The sequence below is a fragment of the Dunckerocampus dactyliophorus genome, chromosome 16 (genome assembly GCF_027744805.1).
Source record: "Dunckerocampus dactyliophorus isolate RoL2022-P2 chromosome 16, RoL_Ddac_1.1, whole genome shotgun sequence".
In the NCBI taxonomy this organism is placed as follows: domain Eukaryota; kingdom Metazoa; phylum Chordata; class Actinopteri; order Syngnathiformes; family Syngnathidae; genus Dunckerocampus; species Dunckerocampus dactyliophorus.
In genome coordinates this window covers 1332044-1357954 of record NC_072834.1, presented here as the reverse complement: position 1 = coordinate 1357954, position 25911 = coordinate 1332044, and the positions used below count along the sequence as shown (strand labels likewise).

The 25911-nt window shown below is 42.8% G+C and overlaps 1 protein-coding gene across 3 annotated transcripts in view; it reads left to right on the top strand.

Moving 5' to 3' along the window:
- Window positions 1–22026, top strand: part of zzef1 (zinc finger, ZZ-type with EF hand domain 1) — a 39556-nt gene extending 17530 nt beyond the window's left edge. Inside the window, exons 25-55 of one of the 3 annotated variants that reach the window (XR_008566388.1) lie at window positions 1524–1651; window positions 1730–1970; window positions 2222–2301; window positions 2412–2502; window positions 2576–3053; window positions 3133–3297; window positions 3476–3595; window positions 3695–3856; window positions 4007–4139; window positions 4213–4351; window positions 5234–5399; window positions 5473–5738; window positions 5814–5986; window positions 7330–7498; window positions 7583–7743; window positions 7934–8214; window positions 8320–8494; window positions 9044–9176; window positions 9258–9481; window positions 10097–10405; window positions 10679–10779; window positions 10875–11010; window positions 11153–11512; window positions 11605–11748; window positions 11896–12064; window positions 12204–12302; window positions 12424–12589; window positions 13199–13349; window positions 15333–15404; window positions 16648–16781; window positions 17312–22026. Coding sequence is in view for 1 of the 3 variants with exons in the window: in XM_054755324.1 (XP_054611299.1) it covers window positions 1524–1651; window positions 1730–1970; window positions 2222–2301; window positions 2412–2502; window positions 2576–3053; window positions 3133–3297; window positions 3476–3595; window positions 3695–3856; window positions 4007–4139; window positions 4213–4351; window positions 5234–5399; window positions 5473–5738; window positions 5814–5986; window positions 7330–7498; window positions 7583–7743; window positions 7934–8214; window positions 8320–8494; window positions 9044–9176; window positions 9258–9481; window positions 10097–10405; window positions 10679–10779; window positions 10875–11010; window positions 11153–11512; window positions 11605–11748; window positions 11896–12064; window positions 12204–12302; window positions 12424–12589; window positions 13199–13349; window positions 15333–15404; window positions 16648–16728 (5273 nt within the window). In the remaining 2 variants the exon portion in view is untranslated. Of the gene's footprint in view, window positions 1–1523; window positions 1652–1729; window positions 1971–2221; window positions 2302–2411; window positions 2503–2575; window positions 3054–3132; window positions 3298–3475; window positions 3596–3694; window positions 3857–4006; window positions 4140–4212; window positions 4352–5233; window positions 5400–5472; window positions 5739–5813; window positions 5987–7329; window positions 7499–7582; window positions 7744–7933; window positions 8215–8319; window positions 8495–9043; window positions 9177–9257; window positions 9482–10096; window positions 10406–10678; window positions 10780–10874; window positions 11011–11152; window positions 11513–11604; window positions 11749–11895; window positions 12065–12203; window positions 12303–12423; window positions 12590–13198; window positions 13350–15332; window positions 15405–16647 lie in introns of those variants that run through there. The other 2 variants (XM_054755324.1, XR_008566389.1) reach the window with 2 other exon arrangements.
- Window positions 22027–25911: the final 3885 nt, after the last annotated feature.

The following is a 25911-nucleotide window of genomic DNA, read 5'->3' as shown; positions in this document are numbered from 1 at the left end:
AGGAGAGACTCACGTCGCCGATGCACTTTAATGGCTTTATTAACAGCGGAGAACACTGCAGGACTTTACATCCACGCCAACATAAACACACTTCCCAACTCTCTCCAAACTCACAGCTAGCACTGAGCCTAGCTCTCCTGCTCAGGACACCCACCGTCACTTCCCGTCACTTCCTGATGAACTAAAGCTGTAATGTCACTCTGCCGTATAAAAAGTAAAATATTAAAAACAAGCGTAAGACATTACTAGCACAGCTTTGTTCTGTGGGTCGTGGATAATAACAAGCCTAGTAGATTCAAGATTCAAGAGTTTTATTGTCATATGCATAGTAAAACAGACAGTTATACTAAGCAATGAAATTCTTATTCTGTTCATTCTACCAGGAAAAGAAAGAAAACACAAGAAAAAGAATAAGAACATCAGTAGTGCTGTACAACTTTTATCCGCAGTCCCACAGTGCCCTCTACTGGTCAACATTATTATACTGGTCAACATTATTATTTCCCCTCCCCCTTTTTTTTCTCTACTGGTCAACATTCAAACTGGACGCCAACCTGTCTATAGAGGCCACCTGTCTATAGCGGCCACTTTTGCAGACTCCCTCTAGTGGCCGCTATAGACAAGTTTGACTGTAGGTCAGTAATCATCCCACATATCTTTTATTCCAGTCTGATGTTGCCATTCTTCTGTTTGAATGGCTTGAATTTGTAAATTTGTAAGTAATCATCCAACATATTGTGTACAAATATTGAACATAGTGAATTAATTTGAAAGTAATTCTGGGTTAAAATGTGTATTTTGCATGGTTACATTTTGGTAAAGTTTCACATGAGCACAGATAAATAGATAAGTAATCATCCCACATCTTTTATTCCAGTCTGATGTCGGCATTCTTCCGTTTGAAGGGCTTGAATTTGAGCAGCGCGTTTATTTTATTTTTTTGTCTCCTGACGATGGCTATGGTTTAAATCTGCATAATCGATCTGCAAATTGAAGGGGAAAGTTTAACAATCACGATATCTGAAGTACAAAAATACATACAACCAGCGATAAAGCCCCACTGCGCTGCACCATGCGGGGATGGGAACGCCAATATCAACAAAATCTTTTAAACGTTATCAATGCACAAAATAATCATCAAACTTACGTATTTGTTCATTTTGTTGTAGCTAGTGTTCTCTGCTGATGGATGGTGGTGAATGTGAAGTTACATGACATTTATTCTTTACTTGAATAGCATTTGCACAGTATCTGTATTACTGTCAATCCAAACTGAGCATCATTTGTACAGATGTTTGGTACAAATAAGTAGATTGTGCGGTAAAATTGTAAAAAGAAACCAGTTTTCTGACAGTGGAATATCGGTTTTCGTGCGCCCGGTTTTCTATGATTGACGCAAATTATTGCTGAAAATATGTCTTGGTTATTGTACGGCCTAACAGTGCAGATTTTCTGCGACCACGCTGTGTCGACTTCTTCCAAATAGAGTGTACTGTTTATATATGCTGTGTCTGTTTATCCAGAGGTGCGCTCTGTGAAAGAGCTTCCGCCTTGGAAAGTGTCTCATGTTCAGTCTTCACCTCTGTGGAAACCCATTCTCAGGCACGGGTTGTGTGAGTCAAGGGACACAGATCAGAACAAATCAGTTCAGGTATGTCATGTTGTCATCTCAGCTTGACTCTTGCTATGCAGCCGGACTCTTACACTGTTTTACGTTTGTGTGTATTAGATTAATACCTATAAACTTGATGACGTAATGAGGTTCCTGGAGAACTTTGCCCGATGGAACCCCTCCCAAAAGCCGACAGACACTGGAACAGAACTGTTGAGAATCCTTGTGCAGGGCTGCAGAAAGCAGGCAGTGAGGAATGAGATCGCCACCGGGTCAATGACAGACCATGCGGTGAATGCCATTTGGGCAGCCATGGTCTACCATACACCTGCCCTCATCCATGCCCTGAAGACCTACGGTAATGCTTAGTTAATATCAGAGGCTAAACTATGCCTCCGTCAGCCGTGATAACAGAGAGGCGTGGCCTGACGTGATGCGCATGCTTTAATTACGCTAAAAACGTAACGGAATTAATGAAATAAGATAGTTACTACCACTATTTTTGACAGCCCTGTTTATTTATCATCACATGTACGCTTGCCATGTACATCAATGCCATGACTGATCCACGGGGTATCTCATACTGTTTGTTGTTTTTCCAATAAATAGTCAATCAAGAATGCAAGTCCTGTTTCAGTGAGGACTTTGTGCAGGTGTATTCACTGGCAGACAGCATCAGAACATGGATGGTGAGGACTCATTATGCAATCATGACTTAATAAAGTGTTTAATAACCTTAGCAAACTACTGATTTGATCGTGTCTATGAGCGTAAGTACTGATCACACTTTATCTGTTAGTTGGAGATGAAGCAGAGATACATTGTGGGCAAAATGAATGCTCCCGATGAGAAGGAAGAAGGTCCTGATGAGGTCACTATGGAGACACTAGGTGAAGATGCGTCCTAATCATTGTCTTTCTTCTTTGTACTATTTTGCTCATGTCTTCCTTTCTTTTTCTGCAGCTGAGATGTGCATTGAAAAGTCCCTCCTGCTCTTCAGTTTTTCTCCTTGTGGCATGCTGTGCACAGACTGTGATTCGTCCAAAACTGCAGAGGGCAGCAGTGATCCTCTTCACTGCCCTAGCTCAATCTCTGAAGATGATTTCCAGGCCGGCTCCTCGCTTGAGCATCCGACGGTGTCTGCAGACAACGTCGGGGCCAAGCCAGGACAGAGCCAACTTCCCAGTGTCCCGATCCCTTCATGCGTGCACTGCAAGTCAGGCCACAAAGGCTCCACAGAGAGCCTCTCATCCTGGGGAGCCGGCAGTCCAGCCTCTCCTTCTGCCTTATCCCATAAAGCCTCATTCAGCCGAGCACGGCTGCGCCTCCTCTCATGCCGCTCGATAGAAGAACCGTGCGCGACCCCCTCTATCAAGGATCGCTACCTAGTTCTCAAACACATACTGAACTTCATCAAGGACAATGCTCTCACAACAGCAAAGTGTGTAACATCCGGTCTCTTATTATTTTTCAATGTATACCGTATACACAGTTTTACGATCATGTTATTCCTCATCTAGCATCCTGCAGACCCTGTCGCTGAACAAAGCTCAGGCTGTTAGTGTGTGCAAAGTCCTGGAGATCGTTCAAGAGTGTTTGCATTCCCTGGGAAAGCCGCACCTTTTCCAAGCCCCCTGCATCCTGTTTCTACAGGAACTGTTGACATGTCAGAAAGACTTCACCAGGTGCACGTTCTTAAACCTTTTCCATGACCGTATGCATTTGTGTCTCTTTGGCTGAACAGAATGAATATGCACAACTTCAGCACTCCAGATTGATTTGTCGAGATTGATTGAGTGATTGATTGATTGATTGATTGATGTGATTACCAAGTTAGTTTGACTCAAAATGTTCTTTTTGCAGTTATTTCTCTCAGTTGTCAGACAGTGAGCGAGAGCTTGGGGAACAAGTGCGACGGTCCTACCATCAGCTGATCCTAATCCTGGTGGAGGCAGTCCAAGGTTTTAGTAGTCTCAATGAAAAGTAAGCTCGCGCTTTACAAAGCGATTGCAGAAGGGATTTATGCAAGGAAGTGTGTGTGATGAGCAGTGTAACCATACCCTAATCACCCCTCCCCACCAGAACTCTTCTACCAGCCCTGTCTTGTGTGCAAACCTGCTTGTTGCACCTCCTAGACATGAATTGGGATGTGCACGACCTTCCTCTGTTTCTGAACATCAAGCTTCCTGAGCTCCTACTAAGCATGTCCCAGGAGAACATTAGTGTTCATGACATTGCCATCAGGTAATAAACCATGTGGGCTGTGCCAGAAAAGGTGGCATCTCTGTGCTACGTATCGGTCTTTTATGCACACCAGTGGACCAGTCTCTCATATTTGAAGAAGCAGGAATTATAATTGAATGTGGGTTTTTTTTGGCGTATGTTAATCATTAGTCAGTGGACAGAAGAGGATGAAATTGCAGACTACAAAAAGAACCAGGAGTGGATGGACGAGTGTATGGATGGAATGTTTGAAAAGTGGTATGACAAAATCGATGAAGAGGACTCCATGGAGGACAGACGAAAGGTACAGAAAAAAAAGCAATACTGTGTCTGATTGATTGACCTTGTACACCAATGTTACACATTCTGTTTCACAGATGCACATGTTTATTGCACGTCATTGTGACCTGCTCAATGTTGTGATCTCCTGTGACGGCTGTGAGAGGATGGCACCTTGGCACCGCTACCGGTGTCTGCAGTGCATGGATATGGACCTCTGCAAGACCTGCTTTCTTAGTGAGTTCATACTCACCCCACTACCTGCTTTCCGTGTACTGCTCTGTAAAGTTAGAGGGGCAGAACCCTTGTTGATTGGATAAAAGTGATTTACAGTAGAACCACGGTAAGCGTACGCCCCGGTTTTTCGGTTAACAGAGAAAATTTACGACAAAATTTAGCATCGTTTTTTGGTTAGCGTACAGTATGGCGCTCGTCTTGACGTGTTGTTAACTCATAATGTTCTTGTTAGCAGCCTATTAGCTGGAAACAGGAACCGGAAGTCAGCTCCGTCGTCCGTCTATGATGTCATCAGCGGATGACTCTGGTTCTCTGCTAACTGACACAGTTACGCCACAAGTCTTAAAAATGTTAACACAAAACACGTTTTTAGAGTTTTACAATTATACTTAATTTTGTAGTTCTACATGCATGAAACAATTCTAAATGCACAAAAATAAATTAATGCATTTAATAAATGGCAGTGAGATCAACGGGGACACCACCTTCATCTTTTGCTATGAGTTATCACTTGAATTTGATATTTCTCACCTTCTTTATCAAATGGTGGCACTTGCAACTTTCTTTGGCTCCATTTTGGGTTATTGAGGTGAGAAACCCTATTGGATTCAAGAAATTGCTCATGGCAAATCAAGAAGGTGGCGTCTATGTTGATCTTTGGCAACAGTTACGTCTTCAGTGCAGGTAAAAGTAACCTTAAATGTTTTAAACGCGTTTTGTGTTAACGTTTTGGCTTTCTGGAAAGGATTCATTGGCTTTCCATTGTTTCATATGGGAAACATTGATGCGGTTAGAGTTAGACCTTCTTGAACGGATTAATGACGCTAACCGATGTTCCACTGTACAACAAAGCAAAGTGTGTGTGCGTATGTTTTTAAACAGGTGGTGCCAAGCCTGAAGGCCATGAGGATGACCACGAGATGGTAAACATGGAGTATGCCTGTGACCATTGCCAGGGCCTCATTGTAGGCAGCAGGATCAACTGTAACGTGTGTGAAGACTTTGACTTGTGCTTTGGTTGTTACAATGCAAAGAAATACCCTGACAGGTAACGCAGACAAGTGGCACTTTTAAGTATCGCACTTTGCCGCTAACACCCTTACTGTTCATCAAACCTTTAGCCACCTGCCCACCCATCGCATCACAGTTTACCCCATGGTGACCATTAGAATAAGTGACCGCCATCGCTTGATCCAACCGTACGTCCACAACTACTCCTGGCTTCTGTTTGCTGCTTTGGCCCTCTACACGTCTTCAGAAGTGAGCATTAAGAAGCAGATAGAGGGCGAATCTCTAGACAGTATCGCCTTGAGTCAGGCCTCAGCCTTGCAGACGTGCTGCTCCAAGCTCATCACCGATTGCTTGCTCAAGGGCCAGACGAGAAAAGGTAAAAATGGTCGTTGGAGTGTTTTTTTTTTTCTTTATTAAAAAATGCATCTCAAATGCTGCTGACTCCCCATAGGTCTACGTTCCTCAGCCTTGCTCAGTCTGCTATTGTCCAATGAATCAGCCTCCGACAGTGAGCTCTGTCCAGTCTCTCCGGGGTCCTCTCAAGAGATCAGCACCACCACCGATACCTCATCTCTTCCTGGTAGCACTGCAGCAGTCTGCTCCCCTTCTTCACCTAAAGACAAGGTGAGGAAATGAAATACAACTCATAGAAGACATACAGCAACTACTGAACCTGTAAATGTGTTGGCGCTGTGTCTGTTTGTTTGGTAGACTAGTATTTAGTACCTACACTACAGGTGGTCTGTGTTACGACGTGTCGTACTTACAAAGGCCCTCCCATTAATTAATTAAAAACTTAATTTCGGTCCACAAACACGACACTCGTTTGTTACTAGTTACAGCTGGTGAATGCGAGAGGGGTGATGGAGTCCATGCGCTGTTGACATGGGAGAAGAAGAGGAGGTTTATCCTTCCAGACGAGCCTGGGACAATATTTTCAGAATCTTTTTCTTACTGTATTTTAGACTTTTAGACTTGTATTTTAGATTTACTGCCCTTCATGTGTTCTGCGTACCACCGAGTGACTGAGGAGTTAATTTAGGTGTAAGCACTAGCTTACACGAAAACCTGACGTAAACCAGTCTAGGAACAGAACTCGAGGATGACCTGTACTCACGAAAAGTTAGGGGTATTCTAAAGTTTACAGGGGAACTTAATTCAACCTTCTCAACTTTTGAATGTCCATCTGTTGGACGTTTCAGTACTTTTTGCACAACTTGCTCTTCTCTAGCAAGGAGCTGAACAGCAAAAGTGTGTGATCCATGTTCTGTTTCGTTGTTGAATAAGGTCCAAATATTAGTCAAAAAATGGTAAAATAAAAATGAAAAAAATTGTATGTATTTTTTGCCAAAGTGAAGCATTTTTCAAGTGTGAAAATGGCTAAATTAAGTTAAATATAAAAGGATTGAATTTGTGACTGTATTACTCTACATTGATCACTAGCTGTCAGTAATTGTTGGATGAGATAAGCAACAAACCGGAACAACAGGCTCCTCACAACAGGCACAATAATAATATGATAATATAATGATAATAATAATAATGACACTGGCTGCTTTTGCAGTCATAACCCACGACTCACAAAACTCAACTCTGAACCCCGGGCAACACTTCCTGCCACCCATTCTAGGCACTGTAACACATTTACTGCGACCCATTTATGTCGTAGGTGGTTTATTTTCTCTTATTTGATCTGCTGTATTGGGTAATACCAATGTAAAGGTGACTATATGGGTGTTATTTCATGTTTAGAGGGCTCTTACAATGTTAAAAAAAACGGATTTAGAAGATTTTAAACAGGTTTTGTATGCCATAACTATAAAAATTCATTGGAACCAATTGACCTCGATAAACATGGGATTACTGTGGTGTATTTCTTCTGGGTAATACATTGTTGAGGTCAATTGAAAAGCTTGTGCTGTGAAAGCGATGAATTTATCCAGAAGTTGTTGTCCTCTCACCTCTAGAGTAAGCCATCGGGAAAAGACCAAAAGCCAAAGGAGGTGAGCTCCCCTCCTTCAGAAATGTTTTTACCACCAAGAACAACAGAAATCGAGAAAAGGAAGCTCGTTACCCAAGATACTTTGGAGTCAATCAGCGTGTCCAGCGAGGACCCCCTCTCCCCGGTGATCAGACGTAAGTTCTCGAATGACCCACTATTGGTATTGATTAAATGTATGCATAGAAACCTGATTCAGCCTTTTTGTTTTCATTTCCCAGCTTCAGAGTCTAGTCCAGCAGTCACCTCTCCAGCATCAGACACTGTAAAGGAAACAGATGACCGACTCCCCAAGGTTCCCCTCCAGGAGCATGTCTTTTCAGAGTGCTCCAGGGAGAGGATCCTTGGGCTTTTAGCAGCCATGCTGCCACCAGTCAAGCCAGTATGTTATTTTTATTCAAAGTAGATTTGGGAGTGGTTAATTAGTAGATGTTAGTCTATAAAACACTCATCTTTAATTATGAACTATGATCCAAGCCAGTAGCAGATTTAACTCCGTGAGAGCTTGATCACTGAACATATTGTAAGGAGTGTTGTCTTTTTTTTTTTCTTTTTTTTTTTTGACTCATCAGGGGAGCACTCTGTGTCTGCCAAGCGTAAGCGCCATCCTGCACCAGCTTTTCAGGGCCGTCATTTCCAATGCTGGTTCTCTTAACGAGACATACCACCTCACCCTGGGCCTACTGGGCCAGTTGCTGATGCGAATCCCTCCGATTGAGGCTGACTGTGCTGTTACTGAGGCCCTGACGGACAAATATGAGCTGCTAACGCAGGGAGAGGCAGCCATTTCAGACACTAATGGCTGGAAGACTATCCAGTTGCTCTTCTGCTTGGGAGCTGTTTGTTTAGACAGGTATTCCACCTGTAGAAGCTCTCCTTTGTACACCTTTTTTCTGCACAACGACACAGAATAACAGTTTCCATGTTGACCAACCTCTCCCTTTCTTGTGTTTTCCAGTCGTATTGGTCTGGATTGGGCTTGCACAGTGGCAGATATTTTGCACAATCTGAACACTTGTCCTGAGTGGAGCACCGTCATTGCTGCCTTCACTGACCATTGCATTCTACAGCTGCCACAAACACTCAAACGTACCAACCTCTTCACCCTGCTGGTGTTAGTGGGATTCCCAGAGGTAATAATAAATACCAGTACTGTGCATCATGCAGTGTTGCACTCCTTAAAGCAGGGGTGTCAAACTAATTTTCATTGAGTGCCACATCGCAGTTACGGCTGCCCTCAGAGGGCCACTTGTAACTGTCAGTTTTTATGAATCTAAATATGAATATAACCTCATAATATTATTACACAGTTGCCCAAATTGATGGATAACTTCGAAATGAGAAGTGAAGTGAGAATGTCATGGTGACAAGCAGACATTCAAGTATTTGTTTTTGAAAAATGCTTGGAATATCTTGCTGCATGATTAGATAATACTGACGTTTAGAAGAACCGCATGCAGTGCAATTTTTCTGTCAAAATGACACGTCAAATACATTTAGAAGGGCATTATTGACATGCATTATTCCAAGGGTTTCGCGGGCCACATAAAATGATGTGGTGGGCCACATCTGGCCCCCGGGCCTTGTGTTTGACACCTGTGCCTTAAAGCATTACACCGCTCTATTACCCGAGTGCGCTTCTGAATCTCTCACAAATAATGACCACCATCTGTACCTCGCAGGTGCTGTGCGTTGGCACACAGACCGTGTTTATTGACAACGCTAATGAACACCACAACATGATCTTGCTCAAACATTTTACTGAAACAAACCAAGCGGCTGTGGTGGACATCAAGACACGCAAGAGAAAAACAGGTCAGTATCACAGTACCGAAGCAACAGCATTTTCAGAAGAAGTGGAATGAGGAATGAGCTATGCTTTACTCTTGGGCACAGTGAAGGACTACCAACTCATCCAGTCTCAGGATTCGACAGCATGCCTTCCAGGGCAGGCAGAGAGCCAATGCTCTCCTAAGACGCTGCTCAGCCGCTACCTGGCCAACTTCATCTCCATCATCTGCCACCTGCTGCAGACCAGCCAGGAAAATGGTTCTCCTGATGCTGTGGAGGCATCTTGGGTTCTCTCTTTGGCACTGAAAGGCCTCTACAACACAATAAAAGTACTTGTTATGAGCTTGAAATCTGCAGGAATCACATCTTACCACATTAGACGAACATTTGCAACAGTGTATGCATTTCCTGCAGGAAAAAAAAATACCGGCATTTGAAAATGAGGAAACCAGAATGTGTCTTACAGGTGTTTTCTTCTCCATCAACGTTAAAATACGGGAAACTATTAAAACGGGAGGGTAAGAAGGGCAAAATGCGTGCATAGGTTTCACAGGCATGGACAAAATCAAAGGAGCAAATTCACACTGGGGATAGTGTCTCTCTCGCTTGGTGGTGTTTGTTTGATCAGATACAATCAAGCAATGAAATTATTTAAATTAGGGATGGACGTAAAAATGTTTTCAAACCCATACTGTAACTTGCATATGTATTGTTTTTACAATTTAGATGTAACTGTAGTTTGTGCACACCTGCAGATAGGAACGAGTCAAAAATTACTACTTGACAAACTGTACCTGTAGATTTGTCCTTAACCAGATAGGTAGGTTGATGGATAGATAGATGTTTATTGTCATTGCACACAATATACAACAAAACTTGGTTTGGAAATCCGTAATTGAAACGTATTTAATTACCTTGATCATTGCTATTCTTGTTCTGTGTAGAACATCGGCGTGGCGCAAGCTCAGGAAGCTGTCCGGCAGTCGGGATTGACCCAGCTGCTCGTGAGGAAGTGCAGCAAGGGGACGGGTTTCAGCAAGCTGTGGTTGTTGCGAGATCTAGAAATTCTCTCCATCATGCTGTATTCCTCTAAGCGGGAAATACATTCCATGGCTCAGGACCCCGAGCGGGACCAAAGAGAGCAGGACAAAGAGCACGACTCGGATCACTCGAGCAGTATCGCTGACGACACTGATGTCAACAAGCCTGATCCACTAGATGGTCTTGACGAAGAGACTAAGATTTGCTTTCAGGTGACGAGGGAGACTACTGACAGTGTAAAGCAGGGGTGTCAAACTCGTGCCATGGAGGGCCAAGACACTGCAGGTTTTCTTTCCAGCCGGTCACTAAAGCAGGTGATTTTAATGATCAACACCTTCAGTTTGAGGGAAGGAGCTCATCAATTAAATCACCTGTTGGAGAGAAAACCTGCAGCGTTTCGGCCCTCCAGGGCACGAGTTTGACACGTGGTGTAAAGGATACGATGGCCTGTAGTTTTAAACAACTAATCCCTTTTTCCTCCACAGATTACCCATGATGCCTTAAATGCTCCTCTACCCATTCTACGAGCCATGTATGAGTTACAGATGAAGAAAACGGACTCCTTCTTCCTGGAGGTGCAGAAAAGGTCAGTATGAAGAATATTCTTTTTGTTCAGCATGCCTGCAGTAGAAGTTTGGCTTTGTAACGTGATCAGATTTTTTTTTTTTTTTTCATTTCCAGATTTGATGGAGAGGAGATAAAAACAGATGAGACAATCCGCACTTTAGCTCAGAAATGGCAGCCAACCAGACGGCCTCACTCGGAGGAGAGAAACATCAAGGCTGTCGACACTGATATGATTGTGGCAGCCTGCATTGTAAGTTATGCACGCGACTTACTTTTAAACGTGACCGCGCTTGATGTTTTCCAACTGATTTGTTTAGCTGGCGAAATGTCAAAGAAGGTTGTATTTTGTGACCAGAAGAGAAAGCCATCGTAATGTTGTCCTTTTCGCACAGTCTAAGCCCAGTCAATGTGACAAGGCCACAGAGGAGATCAACATAGTGACACAGAGACTCATCACCAACTCAGAGAGCGACTTGCAGCTCAGCTACGCCAAACAACGACGCACAAAAAGCTCAGCCTTGCTGCACAAAGAGCTGGATGTTCGCAGCAATCGGGCAGTTGGTCAGTACTTGGTAAAGGTCAACCATGCCATCGCCACGCTGTATGCCCGCCATGTGCTAGCGGCCCTGCTGGCCGATTGGCCTGCCGAGGCGCCGTTGAGCGAGGAGGCCTTGGAACTGAACGGTGCATCTCACATGGCCTACATCCTGGATATGTTAATGCAGCTGGAGGAGCGGCCGCTGTGGGAGAAGGTGAGACGTGGGAGGAGCACGGATAAGCAAGAAGTTAATGTGTTACCCTTGAATTTGATTCAAGCCTGTGTAATTATGCTATCATTCAACAGATTCTCCAGAGGGTCTTGAAAGGCTGCAGCCAAAGTATGTTGTGCAGCCTGTGCCTCACTGCCTGTCAGTTCATGGAAGAGCCAGGCATGGCCGTGCAGGTCAGAGAATCCAAACACCCATACGACAACAACACTAACTTTGAGGTGAGTGTCTTGCCTATTTGTTTATGTGCAACACAGTCAAGTGTGTTTAGTGCTCACTCACTTCCATTTCAACCTTCTCAAGCTGTGTAACTTTGGAAGGTGAGAGGTCTTGTTTGCATGACATCGCATGCATCTTTTGCTCCTCAGGACAAGGTGCACATCCCAGGGGCCATTTACTTGTCCGTAAAATTTGATTCCCGCTGCCACACAGAGGAAGGTTGTGATGAATTTATCATGTCCAGCAGTAGTGACTTCCTGCAGGATGTCCACATCTTCAGTGGCTCCCCTCAGAAATGGTCTGACTTTGAGATTCCAGGTGAGAATCGTTTTCAAACGCCCATCAGTCCCATTATAAGGTGTTTATCAGCCAGTGTGAAAAGATCCCGCCACAAATAGATTCAAATGTATTTTTGGTATGCATGGGAAACACTGACATGCCCGGTATCTTTTCTCAGGTGACACCCTGTACTACAAGTTTACGTCAGACATGAGCAACACAGAGTGGGGCTACAAGTTCACGATTACAGGAGGTCACAGGGGTCGCTTTCAGACAGGTACAGATAGGTCGCTTTGAATTGTTGGCCTCCACACAACTATTACGCAGGATTGCTCAAAATGAGCTCCTTGTTCGACCGTTGTCGGCTTCTGTGTGCTTTTGTTTCTCCTTTGAACCAGGTTTTGAGATCCTGAAGCAAATGTTGACTGATGACCAAGTGCTCAGTCAGCTGCCATTGGCTGACATCTGGGAGTGGCAAGTGGGTGTGGCCTGTCGCCAAACGGGGAACCAGAGACTCAAAGCTATTCACTTGTTGCTCCGTCTCCTGCAGTGCCAATCCCATGCGTAAGAGAGAAGCCTCGTTCATTACTGACACTTGCTTTCCAGGGCACCAACATGCCTCTGACTATCATAGATCGTATGAATGATGAAAAAAAGTCATTTCCAGTGATTGATACAAATAATACAATTTTTGAAATGTGTACCTTTTTATTTGCAGGGGGTTTCTAAGTCTAAGATAGTGGGCCTTCCTCAAAGGAGCCTCCCACACTCATACTTTGCACCCCAGAGTTCTAATACACGTCAGAGTGGCATTCACTTGGACATCACGTAGTCAAATCTCCTTTGTGCTGTTTTGCATAGGCTTTGCATAAAAGCCTTCATAAATTCTTCATGTCCTGTTTTCACCACAGAAATGTGGTGAAGGATGTGTTTAGAAATTTGCCTGATCGAGGTACTGTCTGATCTCAATGGCCACACTCAAGTTTAGGATGTCCCAACTGCTCAGCAAGTGAGCGTATCTTTAGTTATTTTTTTCCATTCTGATGCGATCAGATGACTGACGTCTGACTTGCTTGCATGAGCCATTGTTTGTTTCCAGTCGCAGCGTTTGCCACAGTTCTCTTTTAACCTAGAGTCCGTCTTTGTCTAAGTATGGATTTGTATGCACTGCAGAGCCTATGTGCTGACCCTGCTTCGACCTCTGTGGCAGCTCTTTATGTCCATGGAAAACAGCTTGAGCCAGGACCCTACCAGCATCACCGTGCTGCTGCCTCTTCACAGAGCTCTCACAGAACTCTTCTTCATAGCAGAGGCGCACGCCATTGTGAGTAAACTTCACCCACACAGGCCGACAAAAACAAAGAACAGGTCACATCTGGCATTTTTGTAGAATTTGCTCTAGTGGGAAAAGGCGTGAAGAGAAACTTTTGTGATCTGTGGTATTTATAGCCCATTGGGGTCGCCTGCTGAGTACAGTGACTTTTCCACATTTTGTCGTTTTACAACCAAATAACATTTATTTGATTGGGATTTTATGTGTAGGACCAACACAAGTTGTACTTAAATCAACGCTGTATTGATGTTTTAGTTCTAGTCATAATTATTCTTTGCAAGTTCTTTGTGCAATAATGAACATCTTATTGTGTATTACCTCTGTCCATTCATGTGTCTCAGTGAATTAAGCAGTGTTTTTCCTCTGCCCACCTGCTCTTTGTTGGGCTTGGGGCCAAAGCCCGGCCCTGCCATCTGCCCGACAGCCAACTGCCGCACTGGATCTGTGCTCACTGTCATCCATCTCTTCTGTCTTCTTGCATTGAATTCATTATTAATAACAGAAGTCTCATGGATGATGAACATTGCCATCGGCCAGGAGTGTCCCCCTCTCTCTGCACAACACAATACACTAGAGACCCAGCTCTTTAGGTTTAGGCTAGCTGATCTTACAGTTGAAGTCCATGTACAGCCACTGAATGTTCTGGTGTGAAAGCCAGGGCAGTACCCCCCAGCACACACCAGAGGACAGTAGCACAACTCTGAGGTTTTGCTGTTCAAAGTAGCACATCACCAAGCTCTTAATTCAACGTCATGTTGTGTGAATGGAGAGTGGACTTAGCAGCCAGGGTAAATGATGTGTGAATGTAATTTAGTTGTCCACACGAGAAAACAATAAGATAACAAGCAATATTACAAAAGCTTTCCAGCCTTTAATAAAGCTAATACAATATGCACTTGCACTTATCCAGACCAGTCGCAAAATTGCAAGAATTTACATTTTGTTATGGGAGTGAAAAAGAAAATCTGAGTCACCAATTTATTGCAAACAAACATAAAACAAATAGGCTGATCGGAAGTTTAAGACCATAGCTCAAAAAAACTCCAACCCCCCCTAAAATAGAAATAAAATGTTCAAAAAATGACTCCATTCTTGTTAATCTCCTCAAAAATGGGTTTGGGCATCCTTGATGCCAGTGTTTCCAGGAGGCTAGTGGGAAAGATTTTGTCTTTTAAAGGCTGTGTGGTCACGAACAGCCTATTTCACTTTAATGCTTGCTTGCAATAAATTGCTTCGTCAAAATGTTTTTGTCTCACCCCCCACTCCACTCCACTCAGAACCTCCTTAAGATCCAACCGTGCAAAATGTAAATTCTTGCAATTTTCCAACTTATCTTACAATTTTGCTCAGGAGTGGATTACAGAGAGGAAATTCAGAGCTGGGTTGGCGCTGACGTTGGATTATCTCTGATAGGACTTATATAGCTTCTATTTTTCAGGTCCTCTTGAAGTTAAGCACACACGGGCAGGTCCGCTGAGAATATGTGAACCTTTTACCACAGGAAATATTAGTTATATTTAGGAATCAAAACAGTATGTCATGTACTACTGAGTGTACAAATTGCGTGCGGATGTTTCCCAGCATAAACATTTGGAGTGCTGCACGACAGATTGGTTTACCACGGCCTCTGGACTGTCTCAAGGGCTGTAAATGCTCCATTTAGCTGGTCTCGGCCCATTTACCTCAGCGCTGTCTTATCTGTGTTCCTCAGCATCTCGTGTAAAGTTCTCGTGGGCTCACGCTGCACTTTATTTATGATACACAATGACGTGTCCAACATTCCACAGTTCAGTTTTGATGAAGGGGTCTAATTTATAATTGAATGTAACTTATGAGGGGGGGGGTTCGTCAGTGGAGAGGTTGAGTTCTATTCCCGGCGGTTATCTGGCCTCTAATTCCATCTTCGTCTTGAGTAGTGTTGAGGAATGCAGCAGCAGATGATTCATTTGCTACATTTTCTGCCTTGTTTTCCAGACGCAGGGAATCCTCCAGGAGTACTTGTTAGCAATGACCACTGATGAGCAACTCCTAAATCACACGGCATTGGTAAGGTTTTATATATATGTTCATACTATACGGGTGATCCTCGGGTTATGAATGAGTTCAGTTCCTAGACTGTGATGTAAGTCGGAACCTAAATTATACCTACATTAAAATACTTATGACTTTGCACGTCAAATGCATCCATTCAGGCCGATTCTTGCAGGCAGATAGTAGTCACTATGCACATGGATGACCCCCTACCCCCCACCCCCACTCGTTTGTTGTCACGTTGTAGCCAGTGCCGTGGGTCTCATTATGTAGTGATTCACGTCCAGCTGACTTTTCGCTGGTCATCCTAGTCATTTTCTTCTGTTCACATCCAGCTGACACAAAATCCTTGTTTTGTATGTGCGGGCAGCACTCTGCACTAATGTATTTGATAATTGCAGTCTATTATCATTTGTGTCAGAGCAAGCCAGCAGTGTTGCCTGTGCCTACCATTTAATGGCGCCTGAAGGTGAACCAAAGGTGCATGGGTGATGCGAGGGGCCGATAAAAACAATGTAGGTGGATCTGTTGCGTGGTTACCCAATGCCTGTCAGGGTGAAAGCAAAACCACGTGATGTGGGACACACTGGGACTGCTGTAAGCTTCAGAAGGTTGGACACAATTCTTTTCAAGCATGTTTGGGAAGCTGTGAAATGAAGTACAGTAATCCCCCGCACTCCAAATATATTCTTAAATATATGAATAAATAAATCATGCTGTTTCGTTGCTGTTAGTCAAAACATATTTAAGCACATTTTACACATTTTCTGCCTAAATTAAGCATTTTCAAGCACAAAAAGCTCAAATATAAATATAAGGCATTTAGAAATCAAATTCAAAGATTTGACGATATGCAGTGTGCTACACTGATCAGTAGGTGTCAGTGATGTGACAGGAATGGTCGGTGGGGCGCAAACACCAGACCTTGATTGGCCACAACAGCAGGCTTTTATTGCAGGTTTGAATGATCACCAACATTATTATTAGACAACACGAGGTACATCTGCACAATCTAATGAGATGCAGCACAAAAACACAGTTAAACTCCACATTTTGGAGTAGCCTTTTATTGTGGCCACCGGTCCAATGACCATCTTGATATGCCACACCTGTCAGGTGGATGGATTATGAATGCTCCCGAACACAGATTTGTCAACGAAGAAAGTGTTTGTAGCGTTTGTTTTTGGTGTGTGTGTGTGTACTTGAGATGTTGTGTATTTGCTTCCCCGCACTCACTCGTATTCCTTTTGTCATGCAGGCTCTGAAGAACATCGCTGCCATCAGCCTGGCTATCAATTACCCCAATAAATCCACCAAGCTGCTCAACGTGTCCACATGAGAGATTCGGAGGCAGAGCGGCCCGAGAGGGATCACGCAACTTGACCATGAAGGGTGAGGGAGAAAGCGCTCCCCCTGAAGCAGCCGGTGCTTTTTTTTCTTTTTCCTGTGACAGGGAAGCTACTGGCGGCTCTCGGCAGCACTCTGGACTTGAGCTGCTGCAAGCGACTCAAAAGAGCACCTTTTACACTTACTCACGATCCCCTTTGCCTTAGGTGAAGCCCCCACGTCTGCACCTGCATTCACATGGAGATATTGTGGGGTCCTGTTTTTTTATTTTTAATTATGTATTTTTTTACTGGACAACGATGCTGTGCTGAAGGACTCGGAGTTTGCCAAATTCCCAACTGTCAAGAAAACACGTTACCCTTTTGCCTGTTTTTATTTAATCCGCAACAAGAGCCACCCCAGGGTTATGCAGTTGAGCGCCATGAAAACGGGTCACACAAACGCCTTAGTTGCCTCAGCGGACATGCACAACATCCTAAAATACTGTCCGGGACAGTGAAGTCTTATTTGCCGTCCCGGGGGGGGGGAAGCTGAGGTATTTCCTTTTCTCCTACGCCATGTTCTTTCTTTTCCAGGCAACTGTCACACAAGAGAACTACCGTAGTATCTCGAGGCTGGCGGCGGCGGCGGCAGCTCATGTTCCAGGATATAATCAGTATCTCTAAAACAAGTACGTGTGCCAGATAAACTTGATGCCATAGCTATTGTCTTGAAGGGAAGGGGGGTGGGTTAGCATTGCAGCTGAGGGAAAACAGAGCATCGTGTGTCTCATCACTTTATTACCGCGTCTTTCGTCACGCAACAGTTATGTCATTTCATGGGAACGCATGACACGACAAGAAAAAACAACTCCTAAATGCCTTTATTTTTAGCCACAGACTTTATTTATTGGTGTTTTATTTGTACCTAAAGTTTGACATTACAGAATACAGTAGATCCCTGCCCAGCAATCCAGTAGTCTTACTTGTTCACTCAACATTTTCCAGCAGGATGACGACTTGTCAAGACGTGATGTTGTGTAAATGCAATGCTGTATACTGACTGCATGCCTGTAATGGTTTCTTTATGCGGAAAACTCAATTTCATCGCAGTGAGAGGTTATAGTGTTTAGAGCTGCAACTGTTCGATTGATCCACGATTAATCGATTTATCCAATTAATCGACAATTGTTTCAGTATTGGATTAATCGCTTTTTTATGTAAAAATGTAATATCCTTTGTTTTCAGTCCCAAATGAGAATTAAAAAAAAACAAAAAACTTCCTTAGCCATTCATGAAAGCAGACCTATTATCTAGACCAAGGGTCACCAACGTGGTGCCCGCGGGCACCAGGTAGCCCCCCACGACCACATGAGGTGCCCGCAAGGCTGCTTTTCATTCAGGTTTTCAGTCAATAATGAAAGAACAATAGAAAGAAATGCATTCTGAAATACAAAATGTGACTTGTGGACACCAGCATTTTGTTCATGTTCTGGTAAAACAAGCATATTCGCTTTGTTTGGCTTTAAAATAAGCTCTGAAAATAAATGTTACAAAAATGAGTAGCTCTTGGCCATTTTCATTTTGTAAAAGTAGCTCTCACAAGGAAAAACGTTGGTGACTCCTGATCTAGACATTCACACAGAAAACAGTGATCGACATTTTTGCTTCATTTCTGCTTTGTTGTGGGCCAAACCACTAACTGTTGTGGTTTGGTTTAAGTTGGTTTGTGTTGTTGATTAATCGAAACAAGCTTCGGATTAATCGGCTAAGAGTTGCAGCCCTACTACGATTTAGAGCAGGGATTCTCAACCGGTGGGTCGGGACCCAAAAGCGGGTCACCGGTCTTTGCCTGGGGGGCAATAATATAACAAGCCAATGCACCTGGTGTTCTTGTCTCGTTACGCCGAGTGTGGACTTAACATGCCGTCCGTCCGACACACAGCTGCAGATATCTGCTGGAGAAGAGCGCATTATAAAAAGCTATATATGTTGTGTTGCAAACAGTCCCTTTTAAATGTAAGATATTTGAGAAGTTTGAGTTGTAAAATTTCCGCAAGGGGATCTACTGTATTGTGCATCGCGCCTCACGGTGCCCTTGTGGTTGGCACGTCAGCCTTCGGGTTGGAAACTCTATCGGGACATCTCTGTGCGGAGTTTGCTTGTTCTCCCCATGCGAGCGTGGGTTTTCGCCGGCTTCTTCCCACATTCCAAAAAAAAAACATGCATGTTGGCTAATTGAAGACTCTAATGGTTGTTTGTCGATGTGACTGACTGGTGACCAGTCCGGGCCGTACCTTGCCACTGTACCCTCAGATGGCATCGCTCACCCATGACCCTACTGAGGACAAGCGGTATAGAAGGATAGATATACAGAGGTCTTGGCTTTTAAAAATAAGGGACAGTCTTTCCTTCATATTGTGAGTGTTGGTATGAAGAGTCGCAGTTGAACATAAGCGGCGGACGTGTAAATCGAAGAATTGGATGGATGATTTTAATACCTCATCTTATGAAGATCTTGTGTGTGATGCTTCCTTTCAAGGTGTCGTTCAGTCACCTCGCCAATGCCACATTTGATTTGCCAAATACACAGTCCCGGGCACTTTTGTGTTGTTTTGGGGCACATTGATGATGGTGTTGCTTTCCAGCTGTTTATTGGTCATCATTTAAAATGCAGAGAAATCATGTTAGTTTATACCAAAGACAATGACCACTGTAAACATCTCTCTGTTGATCACATATCACATGAGTAAAAGAGCCTGAGCAGGAGGAACTTTCATAGCTACTTCTGTCTTTCTTATTACGTTTTATTCAGCAGGAGAGCTAAGTCCTTTTGTTTACACCCACGTGAGCTTGAGGAAAAATGTATGGAAGCCCAATACCCCAATAGTAATTCATAATTAGGAGACAAAAAGTGCAAATTATAACACAAGAAAGTCACAATTATGTGATTTAAAACTCAAAATTAGCAGATAAAAAGTTTAAATTATGAGATAAAAAGTAACTATTAGCTAAAAAGTCAAAATTATGAGAGTCATTATGAGATAAAAACTCTAAATTATTAGATAAAAAGTTGAAATTATGAGAAAGCAATAATTATGAGATAAAAAGTTGAAATTACGAGATAACGTAATAATTATGAGATAAAGTTGGAACTGAGATAAAAAGTCATAACTATGAAATAAAGTCAAAATTATGAGTCATAACTATGTGATTAAAAAATCAAAATTATTAGATAAAGAGAGGTCATAATTATGAAATAGGAAAACCATAATTATGACATAAAAACTCATAATTATGAGGTAAAATGTTGAAATTATGAGATAAAAAGTCAATGAAACTGTGCATGTGCCGAGGGCCATGTGACCAAGGCTCCAATGAAGAAGGTGACATAATTACCTCATGATTATGACTTTTTGCGACTTTTATCTCGTAATTTTGACTTTTTATCTCCTAAGTATGACTTTCCTATCTCATAATTATGACTTCCCATTGGGATGTTATTTTTCCTTTCAGTGGCGGAAACGGGCTTCCATAAAAATGAGACAGGAAGAAGTGAAACCTCTAAAACGCCTCAACAGTCTACAACGTGCCTAAGATGAACAATGAAGCAATCATAATTCAAGTCCAGTTTATTCATTTAATTTCTAAGATGAAATCTATTGTTTTCATTTGTAGTTTTTGCAAGTTTTTTAAAATTTTGTTTCCCTTTTGGTCACGGATGCTGGAGTCATTTGAATGTACATACTGTATCTTGTGTACTAATAAATGCATAGGAGAACGACATCAACATTAGTGGGCACTAACAGATGGACACTTGGAGTCTGGTTTTGTATGCATGCCAGAGTGAAGGCAACAAGTACATGGGTTGATCCGTTTCTAATAAAATAGAAATGACACCAATACAGCTTCAGCTCTGCTGCTTCTTTTTGACCTCCGCCAAGCGCAGCGCGGAGGTTATGTTTTTGTTTGTTTTTCTGTTTGTGTTCAGAATAACTTGAAAAGTTATCAATGGATTTGGATGAAATTTTCAGGAATTGTCGGAACTGATTACATTTCGGGGGTGATCCGGATCACCGTCCGGATGCAGGACTTTTTGAAAGGATTCTTTAACATGGCGAGATGGGACCATTTTCAGCATTTGTGCATGTAACCCCACAAAAAATGGTCAGAGCACTTATACAGGACAAGTTTCCAACAGGTTCTGGGAGGAAGGAGGGTCAAGAGTAAACGTACTTATTAGGAAAAAAGTTGTAAATTTATGAGAAAAAAATCGTAATATTATGAGAATAAAGTCGTAAATTTATTAGAAATTGATTTTTCACCCGAAATGAACCGAACCACGACCTTAAAGCCGAGGCACGTACCGTGACGGTGATTATGGCGTACCGTTACGCACACACACACACACACACACACACACACACGGCATGTTATGATCAGGCTTACCCTGCACTGTAAGAAAACTACACCCGAAGCAACTAAAAAAAAAATATCACACAGAACATGAAATTGCCTCGGTTCTCTACTCTCACCCGCTGCACGCTGTGCTTTTTACATGACTCTCCATGCACTCCCTGTAAACTGGGGGCTCGGACAGTGCCGAGGAAGGTAATGATGATCACTGGGGCGGTAATGACATCAAATGGAGGAAATACTCAATAAAGCGGCAGATGATTCAGTGACCCCTCAGTGCCTCACTGGAGCTCCCACTCTGGCACGAGTCAGCTCTCCCTTCTCTGACGGTCTGCCCTAGTGGTGTCATTAAAAGAAAATAAAAGTATTTTGTTATCGTGCTGACTTTGAGGCCGGTATATCAAACAGAACCATTGATTTATTTGCACGGCGCGTGCTCACCTTCGTGTTTAGCCATGAGTTATTTTTGGAATTCAGTCATGTTTCTCACCTCAAGTCTCTGCTTTTTACTTTTGATCACAGCTGCAGAATAACCCAAAATGGAGCTGAAGCATTTTGTTAAAGAAGGTGAGAAACACTGTTGAATTCAAGAAATAACTCATGGCAAAACCGGAAGGTGGTGTCCCTGTTGATCTTGCTGCCGCATTGTCTTTTGTCAAAAATCACGTCTTCAATGAAGGTAAACGTAACCTGAGATGTCCATTTATCCCTTTCATTGGTTGTTTTTATGCATTTTGGATTGTTTCATATATGTAAATCTATAATTGTAAAACTATGTTGTGTATTAACATTTTTGAGACTTTTGGCATGAATGTGCCAATTGTCTCAGAAGTTAATCATTCAAATTATGGTTTCCAAATGCCCAGTGTCTTTCTTTACTTATTGGATTGTTAAACCTGTAAATGAACTACCGGTATACTTAAGAAATATACAAACAAGTACCAATAAGAGTTTAAAATGAAAAAAAACAAAACAAGTATTTTAACATTTTCCCATAATACATTGCGTCCAAGCAAAGCATTCATTGGTGCCTGTAGCCTTCCTCTGTGCTCCTCTGGCGGACAAAGGCAGCATTGCAGCGCCATCCAGCCATCCATTTCCAATGAAATGCTTTCCTCAGACGCAATGTATTATAGGAACATGTTAAAATAGTTTTTTTTTTTTTTTTATTTATTAGAAACTCGTATTGGTACTTCTTTGTATATTCCTTAGGTATACCTTTTGAGTGTTAAGTTGCTGTGTGATGAGTTCAGTATTCTTTGTAAGATGACACCGTGAGTCACTGTCACATTGAGTCATCGAGTTGACAAGCTCGTCGTGAGTTTTTTTTCCCAACTCAAGAGTTGCCTGGTCCTCACGGACTGGTGCGTGCCACAATATGCCATTTTATGATGTGGACGTGTGGCTTTTTTCCTCTTAATTTAGTGGGAGTGGCTGATACACCAGAATTTACGGTAAGTGTTTGATTAAATATTTGGATTTTTTCTTTTTAATGTTGTGATGTTTTTTAATGTCTGATTTCCCCCCCCCCCCCCCCCCCCCCCCCCGTTCTTTTTTCAGTGGCAGTTCACAGGCTACTATGGAAATGTCCAATGGAGGTCAGCTATCTTTAGCGCAAGTACCGGTTTGTGTGTTTTTTCACTGTGATTTTGCTGTTTTGATTCATGTTTGGCATAACAATTCATGCCAGTTGTTACCATACATCCACTGCGTGGCAGTGGTATATCCACACAGGATATTTTGCAGTAAATTCCACTATTGGAAGTTGAAAGTTTGGGAAACGCTGGTTATCTTGTGCTGAGTGCTTGAGAGATTGTTCACCTTCTGGTTTCAGCTGCGTCTCCTTTTTTAACCCCTTTCTCATCTACCCTTTGATCCCTTTTGAGCGTGTAGATGGAAAGGCTTGTAATAATGAGACCCACTTCCCGTCACCCAACTGGGACAGGGGGCCGGTACGGGTCACCTCTCATGGTGCTCGGGGATAATTGGGTCGTTGAAATTGTCCCGTGAGAATAAGAGCCACTGAAGCCCTGTGCTCATATTTAGCAGCTCTGTGGGTGACGTCGCGCCTTTGCAGCAAGAGAGGGAAGCTGGTTTCTGTTGTTGATCTCATTCTCTCATCCGGAAGATCTATCTGGGTTAGATGACCACCTGTGGCACCGAAATGGCCGCAGCGCTAAGCCTGTTAACTCATTTGGATGATTAGGACAAGCGTTGCGGTTGAGTGAAAGGAACTAGCGGCTCTGATGTGAGATGTAAATTTACGAGAATAAAGTCGTAAATTCACAAGAACAGTGTTTTAAATTCACCACTTTTATCTCGTAAATTTACATCATTGTTTTGTCAATTTATGACTTTATTTTCGTAGATTTATGAGGGAAAAAAAAGTGGTAAATTTACGAGAACAAAGTTGTAAAACGTGCTAATCTCAACTTTATTCTGGAAATCTCATATTATGATTGTTTTTTCGATGTGGCCCAAATACTCCGTCACACAAACTATTTTACCGGAGTTTTGCATGGGGTGGGGGCCAACTTCCCACAGGTTCTTGACTGCTGTGTGTTTTCCACATTTAACAGAAGCAGCCTATTTTTTGCCGCACTAATTGGAAGGTCACGCTTGCGTTCGTGCGTGCGTGCGTACATGCGCACGTCTGCATCCACAGTCCGTTAGTACGTGTGCCTCCGTTGCACAAAAACACAAGCGCGCCGCTTGTTCCATTTTCCAGTGCCTCAGAATGGGGTCACACTGCTGTCCCACTTGTTTGGTTAACTGGTAACCCTGCTACACAATGAGTGGTTTTGTCGTGCCTGGCGGTGAAAGATGATATTTGATGGAGCCAAGCTTAGCAACCCTCTCAGCCACACAGACAGCTTGCAGCCTAAACGAGTACGATCCGATGAATAGTTCATGTCCATCCCTGTTATGTTTGACCTGCGAGAGGCAGAAGCTTTATGCCATACGTGCAATTCTTCTCTCTTGTGTTCCTCCGGTAGAAGTTTGTTTGCAGTTTGAGGGAACATTCTTTGCTCACGGATGACTGAAGGAAAACTTCTCAAATGGAACATTAAAGTCAACTGTGGTCAGTCAGCAGGGACCACTCTGGAACGTCAGAGTCTTGGAGCGGCATTTATTGCGGGGTTCCCTTTTCCAAACAGTGACTTTTAACTGAGTGACTGCACTCGGCCTAATGCACAGCTTTCTGGCTACCTGTCAGGGGCAGCTGCTTTGTCACAGCGTCGGCTCTGCGATGCAGCGCATCAAACCCAAAAATGTTCCATTACACATGCAGCAGGGACGTCTCAGAGCAGGGTCTTCCAGCTGGGGACGTTCTTGTTTACACACATTCTACTCCTTATTTTGATTCTTGCTTGATGAAATAAACTGAGGCCTGTGGCTTTGTGACTAAATAACGCCTCGCCAACCTTTAACATCGAAGCAGTAGCTGGTAGAGATTTTCAATGTCATTTTTAAACTACTGTAAGCCCTGAACTAGCGAAATTCTTCCCAAGGACACTCTGCACTTTCTTGCGGCACACGGGTCGTTACGGTAATCATAAGGACTACACAGCAGCCCCAGGACGACGAGGCTTTGCTAGATAGCCGCGTGTGACGTAGGGGACAGATAGAAAGCAGAGTGGTTCTTCTACAGTCATGGAAAAAATGATCAGACCACCTTTGTTCCTGCAGTTTCCTGTTCATTTTAATTCCTGATTCCTGACAAATATAACAATGACCAAGATAAAAATACCATGATCATTGAATGATTTTGTGATTTTTGCCTTTCATTTTGTCGATGATGGTTATGATCAGACGAAAAAGCAGACAACAAAGATGCTTGGCAAACAAAAACAACTGAACAACAGCAATATCAACAAATCAACAAATGAATCCAGTTATTCTTATTCCCTTTTATGTCATCTAAAGAGTTGAATATGAATAACGTCGTAATATTAGGAGGAAAACTGCAAACGGCATTTCTGTAACAAAGAATAATGTCAAAAATATGAGAACAAAGTTGAAATAGTTGGAAAAGAAACAGAAAAAAAGTCTCAATTTAACCAGAATAAACTCGTAATATTAGGAGGAATAATGTCATTTGAGCAGCATAAAGTTAAAATATGAAAGAAAAAATAAACTTTTTTTTTTTTTAAGTTGTAATATTATAAAAAACAAACAAAACAAAAGAAAGTTGCAAAATGAGGTTGGGGGGAAAAGTTATAATATTTTGGGCACAAAGTGAAAATATTACAGGAGTAAAGTCATAATACGGTCGTCCCTCCTTTATAGTGGTTAATTGGTCCAGACCCGCCCACGATAGATGAATTTCCGTGATATGTGAGTTCCATGTTAAGGAATGCAATATTTCCATACTTAAAGCAGAGAAAACCTGTTGAGGACTTTGTAAATACGGCTTAAGACGTTATTAGAGCCTTGTAGACATGAAATACCACACCTGCAGTCACCGTTACACTCCTGTTATTCACAGTTTACGACACATTGCGCAACTCTGATGCTGCGGGGACTCGAGACGGCCGCAAGCTAACCAGCTAGCAAGCTAACCAGCGAGCCTTGAATGTATTTCTTCTAAACTTAAGAAGCCAAAAACTTACCACTTCACGACTTCATGCAGCGTTAAGGTAATGTCATGTAAGCTAATGTCGTAATGTTTTGTGTCATTACTGCTGCCTAGTGACCAGAATTTTACATATCACTTATATTTAATACCTTTTGGCTAATAAGAAGGATGTTGGCTAAGCTGACATCCATCATGGACAACA